Genomic DNA, 17,820 nt, shown 5'->3' on the forward strand with positions numbered 1-17,820 from the left:
TCATAATTTTTTGATAATTTTTCACTTACAAACAAAGCCAAAAAAAATTTAAATGTAAATTTCAACCAAAAAGTTAAATTCTGATTTTTATACTAACCTATACAGATTCACTTCCTATAATTATTTACGAAATCTACGGAAAAAAATACTACCAATTAGATTTTGAATTAAAGGCAGTTTTACATTTCAACTTTCAAAATGATTTTTATTTATGACCTGCTACTTGTGCTGTCGTAAATTTAGGCTACAATGGAAACTGTCAATTTTATGGCAAAAAGGTTTAAAACGGTCGGCTATACCTTTGTTGGGAAATTATACCATTGTGCCGTAAATCACCCGTCTGGTTTACGTTTAAATAAAAAAGCGAATTATTTAGCTAACCAAGTCAAAATTTGTAATTATGCCACCAGGGTTTGATGGGCTAGCAGATACAGATTCATTTAGTGTAAAAACTTTATAGGTAAATTAACAGTTAATTTCAGAAAACTAATAAAACTGTTACGGCCTTATTTATTAACAAAAAAAATTTTAAAAATTCTCAAATATACCTTATCAATAATTAGTCAGGTATATAAAATTTCTCGCGTGTGCGTATACGATGCCCCACCCGGTATTTCAAGATAAATTGAAAAAATACTGATTAAAATGTTTGACTTGCATCCATTAACCTTGATTTCTCAAGAATTTACGTCGACAATCATCTTAATTGGCGGAATAATAGGCTTACAGCTGACTTTACATAAATAGCGACAGAAGAAGAATTAACTCATTCACATTTCGCACATCTCCTAAAACATGTTAATTCTGACAGAATTCACTTTGGTTCTCATTTTGTCGACCAGGTAAAGGAGGACCAAGTTCAACAAAGATTTTACGTGTTTGATTGTAGATTATGCAACTCGCAAGAATGGAAATTCCCAGTTGATTTTAAATTTGGTGTTGCCACTTCGGCTTATCAAATCGAAGGTGGTTGGAATGCCGATGGTAAAGGTGTAAGCATATGGGACGTTCTGGGACACAATCGTTCAGTTCTTGTCGAAGACGGAAGTAATGGCGACGTAGCCTGTGATTCTTACAACAAATGGGAGGAGGATGTGATGATGGCAAAGAACTTGGGAGTTGATTACTACCGAATTTCTTTGGCTTGGACGAGAATACTTCCGGAAGGACACGGAACTAAAATAAATCCGGCTGGAGTGGACTACTACAGTAAACTAATAAACAAGTTGCTGGAAAATGGAATCGAACCTGTGATCACGTTGTATCACTGGGATCTACCCCAGTTCTTTAGTCCACTGGGCGGTTGGACCAATCCAGTGATTGTCGAATACTTTGCAAATTATGCTAGAACAGCTTTCACATTATTTGGAGATAAGATCAAAACATGGATCACCTTCAACGATCCCAGAGAGATCTGTCAAACGTTCAAAGGACTCGTGGGAGACGTGACTCCTAATTTCCCACTAGGAGTAGCTGAGTACTTGTGTTCTCATAATTTGCTTAAGGCTCATGCCGAAGCTTATCACATTTATGACAAAGAATTCAGATCCAAACAAAACGGTGAACACATATTCCTTCAAAGATTACTTTCTTATCAAACAGTGTTTTTTAGGTAAAATTTCGATAATCATTGACTTTTCATGGTCGGAACCAGCAAATGCAAGCAATCCTGAAGATGTTCGTGCTGCCGAACAAAACGTTCTCTTTGATGTCGGTAACAAACTCGACTGATAATACTTAAACTAATAACTGTTATTTCAGTTTGGTATCTACGCTAACCCCATATTGGATGTTGATTATCCAAAAGGGGTTATTGATCGCATCGCTGAGAGGAGCAAACTGGAAAACTTGCCAGAATCGCGACTACCAAAATTTACTCTCGCTGAAAAAATGAGAATCAAAGGAACCTACGACTTTTTAGGGATCAATCATTACATGACCACGTACACTCGAGCTGTTGATAATCGACAAGTAACTCGGCCCAGTATTGAAGTAGATGCTGGAGGAGAGAGGTTCAGTGATCCAACTTGGGAAGGATGTGCAGCATATTGGATCAAAGTATGAATAATATGTTACATTATTTATTTACTACTGTTAAACATTAGGTAGTTCCCTGGAGTTTGCGACGTCTGTTGAATTGGATCAAAAACACTTACCACAATCCTGACATTATTATAACAGAGAGTGGTTATGCCGATGGCAGTGAAGTTTTAGAAGATGACGGAAGAATTAATTACTACAGGGTAAATCGCATTTTTACATAGTGGTTCATTATGTCTGAAATGCATGTTCTAGGTATACTTGAATGCAACTCTACAAGCAATTCTTGAAGATGGTGTCAATGTAAAAGGATATATGGCTTGGAGTCTAATGGATAATTACGAATGGATATTTGGATATACGTAAGACAAAAGTGTCTCGAATTCCATTTAATAATGTCTTAATTTCAGATTAAGATTTGGTCTCTACCACGTAAACTTTACTGATCCAAATAGGACTCGAACCCCCAAAAAGTCGGTGGAATATTTCAAAAATGTCATAAAGACCAGAAGTATTAACTAGAGTTACATTATAACATCTACCATCAATTTTCGTGAATATAAACAACTTCATTCATAATTACGTATTAAAACGAGACGAGGACCTTGATGAAAATGTATTACTATTATTTATTTACAGAACGTAAAGAAAGCATTGTTCTACATCTAGTGACAATTCTGTAACTTGGATTAACGTCCAGCTTGACAATATTTCGAATTTAAATTATATTCTCAATGATATTAAATTTTTTATAATACTTTTAAGATAATATTGTGAACTTTGAACGCTTACCTATTTAACTTAAATTAGACAAACAATTTTATCGCTTTACAACATAAATTGATAAATGTAAACTGCAAATGATTGTCATGTCTACTTCCTGCTTCTCAACCTCTTTCTTTCACGACTTTTGGCCGTAACAAAAATAATTCTATGCGAATTATTAATTATCTTTGTTGAAGAGCAACACATCTAAATGTACTATATCGTTTCCTAACAAATTATTTAAATTTTACTCAACAAAGTCGCCCCGAGATGCCATTCGACCATAGGTTGTTATAAAGAATGATCAAATTAATCTAGTTATCCATGAATCCGAAATCGTATGTCGTTACTTGAAATCCACGTTCCAATAAATACAGCTTGAAACACAGGTCAGATCTCGACATATGGATTCAAATCCATGGATAACTCGATTACAAATTAATTTGATCGCTCGATATACTTTAGGCACTTTATAAAATGGAACTCGAATTAGCTTTATTTTAGCAGTACCTCAATGCAACTCGTCAAGACATTACCAAAGACAAAGTCACTGTTAAAACATTTGAGGAGAGTTAAACTGGAAACGAAATACCAACTAACAAAACATTTTCTTTGAAACTACGTTATTACATTAATGAAAAGCGAGAATTGTTACTTAGATGGGCAGAGTCACATAACTTACATCTAATCTTTGATGCTAAAGATAGGAAGAGCCTTCATTCTGCACGGTGGCAAAGGGACTACAACCCCGATTTGTGTTTTGTGACTTCAAATAACAATGATGAACCTTTGCAAACATCACGTTGTGTGCTAAATGACTTTCCCCATAGCCAGCATAGGCCAGTATTAATAACTGTTGGTATACAGATCTCGTTATCCCACACTATCAAAAAATCACGATGGAATTTTCAAAAAGCTGACTGGAAAACATTTCAAAATCAAGTAAAACAAACCGTTCGTGGGATCCCACCAACCAGCAACAATTATCAAAGATTCGTAGGAGCAATTAAAAGTGCCGCTAAAAGGTTCATTCCAAGAGGATTCCGGAAAGAATATTTTGGTCGAGTACTACTAATAATCTGTTTGACAAATATCAAAAAAGCCCAAATCTAGACACAGCGGATGAATTATTAAAATCACTGAATAATTCAAGAAAAGAAAAATGGAACGAACTTATGGAAAACATGAACTTCACTAATTCTAGTCGCAGTTGTTGGTCTTTACTTCGAAAACTAGGAGCGGCTAATGAAACTACTAGATCTAAATCTACTATTAGTCCAAATTGGGTTGCTTCTCGTATGGTTAACGTCTCAAATTCTATTAAATTATACAAAAGGGAAATTAGAAATATGAAACGGAAATTACATAAACAAAGAAAGTCAGCATTAACATCGGAAATACTATCTCGTCTATTTAGTGTAGAAAAGATGCAAGAAGTAGGTAAAACACTGAAGAACAGAAAAGCTGCGGGTTTTGACGACATCTATCCTGAATTCATAAAACACCTGGGACCAATAGGTTTAAACTGGCTTAGGTCTTTTTTTAATGACATACTTTCAACAGGTAAAATACCACCTGAATTCAAGAAAGCAAAAGTTATTGCCATAGTAAAACCCGGAAAACCAGTCAATGAAGCTTCGAGTTACAGACCAATCTCTCTACTCAGCGTGTGTCATAAATTTTTGGAAAAGCTTATCTACAACAGAATTTCACCAATAATAGAAGAAAATCTTCCAATAGAGCAAACAGGTTTTAGACCAAACAGAAATTGCTGTGACCAGGTGCTGGCCCTAACATCTTACATCGAATCAGGCTTTCAAAAACGTCTAAAGACTGGAGTTGTTTTTGTTGATCTCACCGCAGCCTACGACACCGTCTGGAAAGATGGTATAATACATAAATTGTATAACGTAATACCTTGTGGAAAAATGGTCTCACTCCTAGAAGATATGCTGTCTAACGGTCAATTCAGGGTTTTCGTTGAAAACAAAAGCAGTAAATTTCGATTTCTCAACAATGGTTTACCTCAAGACTCAGTATTGTCACCAATTTTGTTTAATTTATACACCCCCAACAAATTCTCGGAAATTCATCTATGCTGACGACCTGGCAATGGTTTACCAACATCAAAATTTTGAAAACTGCTTTTAGTCTTCTACGTTGTCCCACAACCTGGTAGGTAAAATTTCGGCACATTTTAAAAATACACCCTGTATATTATATTTTATAAAACGTACACGCACACCAATGCGGTTTTCTTATTTTAAAGCATATTTCCTAGAGGTTACTTCGCATTGACGTACGTTTTATAAAATATGATATACAGAGTGTATTTTAAAAATATGCCGAAATTTTACCTATGAGGTTGTGGGACAACGTAGAAGACTAAAAGCAGTTAAAAAAAATTTTAAGTACCTTAAAAATTAAATGTCAATTTATTTTTTGACATAGAATTTTTTATAAATATTTTTTCCGAGTTCTACTTACATGAAGCCAGTAGCTCGCGGTTAAAGTTTGGCAGGACATTTACCTAACACCCTGTATACAAAATATATATATTGATGTTATTCGGTCGGAAATTTGACCGTGTGTTTCTCAATTCGTCTGACAACAACATATTCCATTTAAAATCTCAAAATAATAAAAATTAACCTCTTGTAAACTTTGAACCAATATTTGACATTGACATTTTCGAGAATTGATAGAAACGTCACTTTCCAGCCAAGAGATGCAAGTGATGAAACTGATGGTGTTTCCAAATGCAAAGAAATCGAGTTTTCCATCGACACCAGACTCATTGTTCTCCAAAATTTTATATTTCGCCATGGATGTACAATAAATGGAAATTTAAACGCCTAATTTAATTATTATTATTTCTATCTAGTTAATACATGATACATTCCATTAAACTCAATTTTTGTTCATTTTTGTTTAGACTAAACTTGATACTATAAAAACAAAAAACGATTAAAAACTGGCAATGACCTATTCGAAGATTCATTAATAAATTGTCAAACAATTTCGATTTTATAGAATTAGTTTTACAATCGCACTGCATAATGAAACTTGTGCATTACAGACATACAAACATTATATTTCACGATAAATTGAAAACATACTGATTAAATAGCTTGACCTCGATTTCTCAAGAACTGTGTGTCAACAATCATCTTAAAATACGGAAAAATAAGCTTACAGCTGACTTTACATAAATAGCGACGAAAGAAGAATTAACTCATTCTCATTTTACACATCTCCTAAGACATGTTAACTCTGACAGAATTTGCTTTGGTTCTCATTTTGTTGACCAGGTACAGGCCGACCAATTACAACAAAGATCTTACTTGTTTGATTGTAGATTATGCAACCCTAAGGAATGGAAATTCCCAGATGATTTTAAATTTGGCGTGGCCACTTCGGCTTTTCAAATCGAAGGTGGCTGGGATGCCGATGGTAAAGGCGTGAGCATATGGGACGTTTTGGGACACAATCGTTCAGTTCTTGTCAAAGACGGAAGCAATGGTGACGTAGCCTGTGATTCGTACAACAAATGGGAGGAGGATGTGATGATGGTAAAAAACCTGGGAGTTGATTGTTACCGAATTTCTTTATCTTGGACCAGAATACTTCCGGAAGGATACGGGACTAAAATAAATCCGGCTGGAGTGGACTACTACAATAAACTAATAAATAAATTGCTCGAAAATGGAATCGAACCAGTGATCACGTTGTATCACTGGGATCTACCCCAGTTCTTTAGTTCACTGGGTGGTTGGACCAATCCGGTGATTGTCGAACACTTTGCCAATTATGCTAGAATAGCTTTCAAATTATTTGGAGATAGGATCAAAACATGGATCACCATCAACGAACCCAGACTTATCTGTCAAATGTTCAAAGGACTCGTGGGAGACGTGACTCCTAATTTTCCACTAGGAGTAGCTGAGTACTTGTGTGCTCATAATTTGCTCAAGGCTCATGCCGAAGCTTATCACATTTACGACAAAGAATTCAGATTGAGACAAAAGGGTGAACACAAATTTCTTCGGAAGTAGCTATTTAAAGAGTGCTTTTCAGGTAAAATTTCGATAACGCTTGACATCACATGGTCGGAACCAGCAAATGCGAGCAATCCCGAAGATGTTCGTGCTGCCGAACAAAACGTTCTCTTTGATGTGGGTAACAAACTTGACAGATGTTTTTTAAACTTCTAACTGTTATTTCAGTTTGGTATCTACGCTAACCCCATACTAGATTTTGATTATCCAAGAGTGGTTATTGATCGCGTCGCTGAAAGGAGTAAACTGGAAAATTTGCCAGAATCGCGACTACCAAAATTTACTCTCGCTGAAAAAATGAGAATTAAGGGAACCTACGACTTTTTAGGGATCAATCATTACATTACCACGTACACTCGAGCTGTTGATGACCTACCAGTAAATCGGCCGAGTATTGATATAGATGCTGGAGGAGAGAGGTTCAGTGATCCAAGTTGGGAAGGATGCGGAGCGGGCTGGATCAAAGTATGAATAGAGTGTTACATTTTTTGTTTACTACTACTAAGAATTAGGTAGTGCCGTGGGGTTTACGACGTCTTTTGAACTGGATCAAAAACACTTATCGCAATCCTGATATTATTATAACAGAGAGCGGTTATGCCGATGGCAGTGAAGTTTTCGAGGATGACGGAAGAATTAATTACTACAGGGTAATTCGCATTTTTACATACTAGTTCATTATGTCTGAAATGTGTGTTCTAGGTTTACTTGAATGCAACTCTACAAGCAATTCTTGAAGATGGTGTCAATGTAAAAGGATATATGGCTTGGAGTCTAATGGATAATTACGAATGGATATTTGGATATACGTAAGACACTCTGCATTTTACAATTGCACTTACTTAAGACTTTCTTTATTTCAGATTAAAATTTGGTCTCTACCACGTTAACTTTACAGATCCAAATCGAACTCGAACTCCGAAAAAGTCGGTACAATATTTCAAAGATCTCACAAGGACTAGACGTATTAACTAGAAGTTAATGTCAGCTTGTCTTATTATCAAATAATTAAAATATTATTAATATGAAATATTTATATTAAATAAAATCAAATTAAAACCTCGTAATTTCATTACAATTATTTACCCATGAAACGTAAACATACAATTTTTTATATATTTTTTTTATAGCAGATGTTAAACTATTTTTTTATCAACTCTTTTGAGTAGATAAAGTAGCACTTTAACCACAAGGGTAGATAAAGTAACACTTTAACAGCAAGACTAGATAAAATATTTTATCTTAAAATTTTAACTTAACATAAAGTAGCACTTTAACAGCAAGGGTAGATAACATGTTTTAAATTAAAAATTGTTATTTTCTTTGAAATTAGGTATATTTTTCCCTTGAACTTGAAGTCCTCCTATAGAAAAAAATGTTGTATTACACACGACGATAAAACCTCATTATCCTCAAAGATAAAGTACAATTTTATCGTCTTGTATAATAAATAACTTTTGCGTTCACAATGGCTCCGTTGTGAAACCAAAAACAGTACTTGATCACAATAGCTGAAAGCAGTTGTATAATAGCGATAGTACAATTTACGGTTATCATGTTGGTACTGCCAGAATCCTCTAAAGTCTAGTAGAAGATTCTGGCAGCGTCAGCCAATACGCGAAAATCTCAAGTTTCAGTCGTTTTTTTCCAACCATCATAAAATTCCCCACAATTTTAAAATTCTTACTTTCGAATTAAAAACGGCTCAAAAGGTGCATGCGTTTGATAAGAGGTATTGTCGCACTTGCTTCTTTGGAGGACTCCTCGCTTCGCTCGTCGTGCCCCAAACACGCGCGTGCCCAATACCATTCTTATTAAACTTATGTAATAATATACTATTTCTCTATACAATGACAATTCTGTTGCTTACATTAATACCTTACTTCCCACGAATATTCCCTGTCTAACACTATCTTTTCCACATTCTAAATTTAATACTTTTAAGATAACACTGTGAACATGACTGGCTTATCTAAGTCAAATTAAACAAACAATTTTATCGTTTTACAGCATAAATTGGATAAATTGCAAAGAAACGTCTTGTATTAAATAATAAAAGTGTACAGTTCAGTGGTTTTTAACCTCTTCCCTTCGCGACCTTTGACCATTGCAAACACTTTTATACGCGAGTAATTGATTATTTTCTTTATATCTACCGCAACACGTATAAAAATATTTTTATCTTCACAGAGGATTATCCTTTATTGGTATCTATTGAAACCGCGCAAATACATCTAAATCCAAACAATTTAATCAAAACAAAATGTTCATTTAAAAAAAATCAGTTGAAGCGCTTGTTTGTTGGTGAGGTGCTAATGCTGAAGCTTGAAATGCACACCGTGGGATTAATTGCTCTAACAACTTGTCTACTGATCGGGTAATTTAAACGGTACAGAAAATCACAATATTTATTTCAATCGTCTTTTCCAGTTTATCTGAAGCCGACGAATGGGAATTTCCTGAAGATTTTAAATTCGGAGTGGCCACGTCGGCTTATCAAATCGAAGGTGGATGGGACGCAGATGGCAAATCTGTGAGTGTTTGGGACAGAATTACCCACACCACTCCAAATTTTGTACAAGACGGAAGCAATGGTGACATTGCTTGCGATTCGTATCACAAATGGGAGGAAGATGTGACGATGCTTAAAGATTTGGGGGTCCACTACTACCGATTCTCCTTGGCTTGGACTCGAATCCTTTCGGGGGGATACACCAGCACCGTAAACGAGGCCGGAGTCGCCTACTACAATAAGTTAATCGACAAACTGCTAGAGAACGGCATCGAACCGGTGGTCACTTTGTACCATTGGGACATGCCACAAAAGATCAGCACTCTCGGTGGAGTCACCAACAACGTCTGGGTGGACATATTCACGAACTATGCAAGAACAGCTTTCGAACGATTCGGCGACAGAGTCAAAACGTGGATCACCTTCAACGAACCTAATATCATTTGTCACTACTTTCACAGTGTTCTTGGGAGTCTTCAGCCGGATTATCCCAACGGAGTCATCGAGTACCTGTGCACTTACAACCTTCTCAAAGCGCACGCTGAAACTTACCACATTTACGACAGGGAATTCAGACACAAACAAGAAGGTTTCATGGTCAAGTTTACTTCGGGAAACCGATAACAGGAAATCTTGTTTTAGGTAAAGTTGGCATCACTCTCAACTTCGAGTGGTCCGAACCTGCAAGCGACAGTCCGGAAGATGTTGCCGCAGCCGAGAGACGACGACAGTTCGATGTGAGTCTTTCCGTCACAAATCTACCACCAAAAAATCAAATTGTTTTCAGTTTGGATTATTCGCCAATCCGATAATAAACTTTGATTTTCCGAAAGTGGTGGTGGATCGAGTAGCCGAACGAAGCAAATTGGAAGACTTTCCTCGGTCGCGTTTGCCGCAGTTTACTTTTGCTGAAAAGCTAAACGTAAAAGGAACTTACGACTTTCTGGGTCTCAACCATTACACCACATGGTTGGTATCGGACGATGAAGAGCCGTCTCTTGATCAAAGCGGTTTCTATATTGATACCAAAGTGGCCAGACAACAAGATCCAGCATGGGAAAAAACAGCTGTAGACGACAATAGGGTACAAATTTATGCTTAAAATTAAGACACTTTAATCACACAAGTTTGTAAGGTAGTACCATGGGGGTTGCGCAAAGCTTTAAATTGGATTAAAACTACATACGGAAATCCTGACATATTTATCACGGAATGTGGACATTCAGATCTGACCGCCTCATTGAACGACGACAGACGAACTAACTTTTACAAAGTAATCAATTTTAAATGTTTATATTTGCTAGTGTACATTTTATAATATTCTAGACTTATTTGAATGCAACTCTCGAAGCTATTTTAGAGGATGGGGTGAAGGTCAAAGCATTCATGGCTTGGAGCTTGATGGATAATTTCGAATGGAACAAAGGCTACCTGTGAGTTATTCTTTTAATGATGAGTACGTTCTACGAAATCTTTTGCAGAGTTAAATTTGGCATATATCGTGTCAATTTTACTGATCCAGAACGACCGAGAACTATTAAAGACTCTGGGACATATTACAAAGAGGTGATTTCTACCAGGCGGATATAAAATAAGAAGGTGTTAAATGTTTCTCAATGAGTACGTCAAAAGATTGACACAATGTCGACGAAATAAAATGTACAATATCAAAATTCTGTAGATGCATTAAACAATTAACGATATGTTATGTACTGGACTACTCTTTTCTTTTTGATCTTTTATAATAAGTACTGAGTTATAACGAGTGTTCAATTGAAAAGTTCATCAAGTAGCCTTTGAATTTTTCACAACATTGTGACATATGTCTTAGAAGATCAATGACAAAAGTTAGGTTAGGACTATGTTAAGAAGTGATATTTTTGACTAAATTTATTTTATATGTAATGTCAGTACCAGATTATCAAAATGGTTTATAATTAGAACAGGATATGTCTTTGGCTACATGTTTGGTAACATTGAATACAAAATATCTTCACTTGACGCAATTCGCAGCGATGTGTAATCTGTAAAATTTTAGGTTAGAAAGGTTCACCTTCACGCTTTGAAATCTTACGTTAAAGTGCAAAAACATCTGCAATTCTGACTTCAGTGGTAATAAGTAATAATTACACAAATTTGGAAAATATTTAAGATAAAATCCGAATGATCATAAATTTTGAATGGTCGAATGCATTGGGAAAAATCGAAAAAATATGCAGCTTCTCAAGAAAGAAGATACCTTTTTTTTTCTTCAAAAAAAAAACAAACATAATAAATGTCTCATTTATGGAAAGAATGCAAAGATTGCGCTTCCAAAGTAGTACTTTTTAGGATTTCCAAAATCTTATGTGGTACAACGGAAGCAAACGGTAAACATAAAAAAATATATACCGAGTGATCAAAAAGGACTGTTTGAGTTGGCAATATATTTAAGAGCATTTTGTTATTCGACTGTTTGTAATACTGCAACCGGATACATCTTTCGACAGATATTTGACGTGAAATCAACAGCGACAGAATTGTAGGTTATGTATGTATAAAAATCAACGATACAAAGAAACAACTTGAACTGTCAACTGTCAGTATCAAATCGTCAACAACCGGAAGTTACTCCAGTTATACCATTTAAAAATCAAAATCAGTACTGCCAACTCAACTTTGATCACGCTGTAGATACAAGTTTGAATTGTAAGAAAAACTCCTTGTTACTGCACATTCGCCTGTACGCTGAGACTAGCAACAAATTAGATAATACATTATTTATGAGAGTAATTTAAAATTTTAGTACCAATTCTCAAAGGTAAAATTTAATTATAGTGACATAAATTTACAACACATAAAGATTAAGAGTATTTACTGTATTAATATTTATTATACCCTATAAAATATTTTAATTATAATGTGATACCAAACTCGTCAGTTAAGTACATTACTAAATTATTATAGACAACCTGTCTTACAAAGGAAGACACCAACTGAATTTTTGTATGACATATAAAAATTAATTGACAGTAAAATTTTCAATGTACTTATCAAGTGAGTCTGACTAAGCATTTAATGAAAATTTTCTAATTTTTTACAATTAAGAATGTTAATAAGTAAATAAATCTTCACCAACAATGTATAAAAGTTGCCTGATGCAACTTTGATAAAAACAAATGTGTTGACGATATTGGTGTTTTTTCTAACAACTACCAAATGCTACAGTAACTTCATGCAATTGTAGAAATACGGCTCACCCATGGCTCACCGAAATGTCTTAAAAAAATTTTTCCAAATTTTATCTCACCAAATCTAACACGTGTTATATCAACGGTGATATACGTCGTCCAACGAGAGATTGGGAGACTTTAAATTTTATTAAATTAACCCTACACTACAAAATGCACTAGAATACATTAATTAGTTACCATTAGTTAAGGTACCTGACCAGGGAGGACCGCACCCCACCACCCTCCCTTAAAAGGAAGACGCATCCCACAGAACAAGACAGATACAACAGATCAATCAGACAATTCAAGCAGACATAACCATCCTTTGTACAATCGAATCATTTATACTGTGTTAATGTTATTGTTTTGAAGTGATTAAATATTTAAAAACCAACAATTCTTTTCCTGCGGTACAACGCCGCAACATTTTGGTTCAATCGAGCCGGATCCGTGATCCAGTGTCAACAAATTCAAGAAAGTCGTATCCGTGATCCAGACAATCAACAAAGTGCGATCCGTGATCAGCCAACAAAGAAGCACCATCCTCAGAAGCATCAACATTCAGCATCAACTTCAACAATCAACATTATAATTACATTCAAGAATCCAAGCACCACTGTCGTCAATCGTCATCAGCATTACCGAGCATCAAAACGTGAGTCTGTCAATTCCATCAAACCTTCCTACATTTTCCGTGAATGCTAAATTTGTATCACTACAACGTTGCATTTCTTCGCGTAATTTGTACCTAAGCAATCACATTCAAAATGACCATCGATCTCCCGGGTTGGAAAAGGAAACGAACCACTGTTAAATCAAAAATAACTAGAATTGAAAGTTTTGTCAAAGCCTTTAAAGATGGTGACGATTTGTTTCAATTAGAAAGTCGAGTACCACACTTAGAAAACGCATTTAAGGAATTTGAAGAGTATCAGGATGAAATTGAACAGTTCGAGGAGGACGATAACACTCGGGAAGAAGTAGAGATTCAGTATCATACTACAGTAGCAAAAATTAAAAACTTAACCAGCAAAGTTACATCTCCGAGTGCGTCTAATTTTTAATAGCAGCGGTGGTAACATTCAATCGTCATCAGAATTAGCCGTCAAATTACCAGCCCTAAATTTACGTCAGTTTTCTGGTTCTTACGCTGAATGGTTGCCGTTTTATGACACATTTAATTCATTAATTAATAACAATGCAAATTTGTAGCATAAATCACGGATGTAGTACCAAAGCGCCCCGTACTAACCCTTTCGAAGCGCTACCGTCGCGAGCGAGAATCTAATCGCTGGGCCCCTACCATCATCATCAGCTACGCGCCGTCGAAGCGTGCCGCACCATCCCCAGCCAGGCTATAAAAGGGATGCACGCATGAACAAAGCAATCATTTATTCATATGATCATTCGAGCTTATTTATTATTAATTTTTATTATTAATATTTATTATTATTTAAAATCGTGTTTAAAAGGGGAAGCTTCAGCGACAATTGAATCTCTCACAATTTCCACGGATAATTATAATGCAGCATACGAGTTATTAATAAAACGGTATAATAAATACGATTAATTGCGCAAGAGCACGTACTAGCAATCATCAATAGTCCAGTTATTTCCAAAGCAAATCATATATCGCTTAGAAAACTATTAAATGACATCACAACTAACATAGAAGCATTAAGGGTACAAAAACAAGCGGTACATCATTGGGATTGCCTAATTGTACCTGTAATTTGCGAAAAATTATACTACACTTCGAGAAAAGAATGGCAAACCAAATTAAACACAGACATTCCAAAATTAAAAGATTTACTTGAGTTTTTGGGAAAACGGTGCGAACTTTTAGTCTATGTCTAAAAACGACAAATCAAATCAACATAATGATAAACAAAAAACAAACTACAACAAGCAAACTAGTCAGTCAAAACATCAAATTGTTCAAACAGTCATCAATAAATCATGCATACATTGCAAATCAGAGTCACATATGGTCTTTAAATGTCCAGAATTTCTCAATTTATCCACATCAGGCAGAATCAAAACCATAAACAATTTAAAGGCATGCGAAATTGCTTCAAATTAAATCACACTGCATCTGCTTGTAAGTCAGTCAATACTTGTCGAGAATGTCAACAAAAACACAACCATCTATTTCATCTTTCAGAATTTGCATCAGCAAACTTTCAAAATGAAATCGTCCATTCTTTAAAGCAACAGAATATACAATGGCATTTTATACTTGCTCGTTCTCCACACCGCGGAGGTTTTGGGGAAACCGGCATTAAGGCAATTAAATTTCATTTGAAAAGGGTTGTAGGCAATGCACTGCTTACATATGAAGAAATGCTAACAGATGGACTGATACGAACAGCAACCATCAAAACATCCACAGAAATTGTGACGAGAGCCACGAACAGGATATGTCCCTTTCCGACCGAAGATTTTGAACAGGACAGTTCAAAGGGGGGTAGCAATGTACAGGACCGACCTGTACCGTTAGTTAAGGTACCTGACCAGGGAGGACCGCACCCCACCACCCTCCCTTAAAAGGAAGATGCATCCCACAGAACAAGACAGATACAACAGATCAATCAGACAATTCAAGCAGACATAACCATCCTTTGTACAATCAAATCATTTATACTGTGTTAATGTTATTGTTTTGAAGTGATTAAATATTTAAAAACCAACTATTCTTTTCCTGCGGTACAACGCCGCAACAATGGCAAAAATGTTAAAATACTGCTTGAAGGATATATTTCAAATTTTGTGCTAGCTACTACTTTCTCTACGTAGAATTTAGTGATTTTTATGTCAACCAATCTCTCGCTGGACAAACTATACCACTCGTTAAAACCTATAGAAAATTGAACTCGTGTTACACACTCGATCAATTTTCATAGGTTTTAACTCGTGCTACAACAGATGATAATCATAACACTAGTTATATTATCCCCGATAATATTCAACGATAATAAGTACAAACAAAAGTTTTGTGACTTTCACTAGTAAGTAACTGTATTCTAATACGCAATAGTTTTTTAGCTTGTCTGTAATGCAGTTGAAAATGTTATTTATGACAAGAGTATGTTATGCGGTAGTTAGTACGGTCGGTAGACAAATAAAACTGGGACACTTAAAATTTAATCTATGTAAATCAGACCATTGAATTGTCAATATATTTGTCAGTGTCTATATAATATGTCATACCAAAGTTAACCTATTTGTGATAAAGCTGTAATTAAACGATGCAAATTTGTAAATTTTGACTTATGTGATTGTCATTTTTGTCCCAGTTTTATTTGTCCATCGACTGTAAGTCACCCCAGAAAAGGCCAAAGGGCTGCGCACTCGGTCAATTTTCATCGGTTTTAACTCGGGCTATCACCGATGGTAATTATAAATTAGTTACATTATCAGCGACTATTCAACTCACATCAAATTCTCCAATAAAAATGTGCGGTTTGTCATTTCTGGACCAATCAGAACGAGACTTCCTGATTATTCGTGACACGTGAAAATTATCGGTTATTTTCACTAGTGATGATTATCAGAAAAAGTTATTTTAAATCTTGTTCGTTGAATAGTCCCTCGAACACCACTCTTAGTCAAAGTTAAGTACACTATTTTTGTGGTGTTCTCACTCATGTCCCCCACGCTTGAGAATACCACTCGTGCTTCGCACTCGTGAAATTCAAATTCAAGCGTGGGTGACATTTGTGACAGCACCACAAAAATAATCGACATAACTTTGCCTGCTCGTAGTATTATTAGTGAATATAACATGTTGCTGAATTTCCCGCGATGTCTGAGTATTCTTCTATTTTCTATTGGAAACTAGTAAAACTCACTAGACATTGACGCTATTTATAACCTCAAACATAACTTAATTCAACAGACAAATGTACTACCAAATGAAATGCAAAATTTCCATGCCCTCCCATTATGGCGGAATAACGTGAACGCATTTTAAATTTGTTCCATTTCAAAAATGATTTGAACTTATTATTATATTGTGTCATTTCTAGTGCTGAAATAACAATATAAAAATTCTACTGATTTTTGCTGCTAGTGAGAAATGCAAGTACATACCTACTTAATTTACGATTATTATACAGGCTGTTTGATGAAAAACGCCTCAACCCATAACTTTTTTATTTATTACCCGATTTCAATGAACAAAAAAATCAAAGATATGGTTTTTCAAGCGCTACAAAACAGCCATAAAATGTATTTTTTGGCGTTATCTTCAATAGCTAACGATAGTCAACTTTTTTTTTTTTAATGGACACATGTAGTTTTTTAGGCTTGGTCTGGTAAGGTTTTTTTTTCTGAATCTAATGATGTATTGAAAGTTATCGTTTGATTCATAGCTAACTGAAAAAAAAAATAAAACATTTTTTTGTGGTTCAACTTATAAAATTTTTAAGAGTGCCGTGAAAAACAATCGGAATACAAAGTAGGATAAATGTCATCTAAACGTCAGCTTAGAAATTTTCATCTGCTTTTTTACACTTTTTTTACTTAAGAATAAAATAACATTGTCAGTTATGTAGGATAGCAGTCATTTGACTATTATTTTATGTTCGAGTGTAATAAAAATCGTAATTCGTCAAAAACAAAAAGTTAATAGAAAAAATAATTATAATAATTGTTATTATTCATGTTTTCCAAGAAAGTAATAATAAAACTCTTCAAGATTGCACCTGAAAATTTTCAAACTCACACTTGACATTTGTTGCTATTTGTATTCCAATTGTTTTTCACGGCACACTTGAAACTTTCATAATAAGCTGAACCACAATTAAAAATTGTTTTATTTTTTTTCAGTCAGCTATGGACCAAACGATAACTTTTAATACATCATTAGATTCAGAAAAAAAAAATTCACCAAACTGAGCCTAAAAAACTACATGTGTCCATTTAAAAAAAAAAGTTGACTATCGTTAGCTACTGAAAATAACGCCAAAAAAAAAAAATTATGGCTGCTTCGTAGCGCATGAAAAACCATATCTTTGGTTTTTTTGTTCATTGAAATCGGATAATAAATAAAAAAGTTATGGGTTGAGGCGTTTTTTATCAAACAGCCTGTATTAAAAATCATCCACTTTTGAAAAAAATCTGTGAATCTATGAATGTATTGCCATTTTAAGAAAAGTTAGCGCAGCTGCATTGAAGCAGGAAACTCTGAATTTTTATCTCCTATTACGTTTTGCATGAGTACTTATGCAAT

At 34.9% G+C, this 17,820-nt stretch overlaps 3 protein-coding genes across 3 annotated transcripts; all 3 read left to right on the forward strand.

Moving 5' to 3' along the window:
* The first annotated feature begins 683 nt into the window (after positions 1-683).
* LOC138123655 (myrosinase 1-like) lies at positions 684-2,901 on the forward strand. Its single transcript, XM_069038435.1, has 7 exons — positions 684-842; positions 890-1,560; positions 1,613-1,710; positions 1,762-2,058; positions 2,106-2,243; positions 2,296-2,402; positions 2,451-2,901. The coding sequence occupies exons 1-7, from the start codon at positions 796-798 to the stop codon at positions 2,560-2,562; spliced, it is 1,470 nt and encodes a 489-aa protein (XP_068894536.1). The 5' UTR covers positions 684-795; the 3' UTR covers positions 2,563-2,901.
* Positions 2,902-5,965: 3,064 nt separating this feature from the next.
* On the forward strand, positions 5,966-7,930 carry LOC138122952 (myrosinase 1-like). The gene is made up of 7 exons (XM_069037392.1): positions 5,966-6,116; positions 6,164-6,834; positions 6,883-6,980; positions 7,032-7,328; positions 7,376-7,513; positions 7,566-7,672; positions 7,727-7,930. Exons 1-7 carry the CDS (start codon positions 6,070-6,072, stop codon positions 7,836-7,838), a joined length of 1,470 nt encoding a protein of 489 aa, XP_068893493.1. The 5' UTR covers positions 5,966-6,069; the 3' UTR covers positions 7,839-7,930.
* Positions 7,931-8,851: 921 nt separating this feature from the next.
* LOC138122951 (myrosinase 1-like) lies at positions 8,852-11,092 on the forward strand. Its single transcript, XM_069037391.1, has 8 exons — positions 8,852-8,992; positions 9,054-9,240; positions 9,294-9,964; positions 10,018-10,112; positions 10,163-10,459; positions 10,511-10,648; positions 10,702-10,808; positions 10,857-11,092. Exons 2-8 carry the CDS (start codon positions 9,179-9,181, stop codon positions 10,963-10,965), a joined length of 1,479 nt encoding a protein of 492 aa, XP_068893492.1. The 5' UTR covers positions 8,852-8,992; positions 9,054-9,178; the 3' UTR covers positions 10,966-11,092.
* Positions 11,093-17,820: the final 6,728 nt, after the last annotated feature.

The sequence above is a fragment of the Tenebrio molitor genome, chromosome 2, assembly GCF_963966145.1.
Source record: "Tenebrio molitor chromosome 2, icTenMoli1.1, whole genome shotgun sequence".
Taxonomy (NCBI): Eukaryota; Metazoa; Arthropoda; class Insecta; order Coleoptera; family Tenebrionidae; genus Tenebrio; species Tenebrio molitor.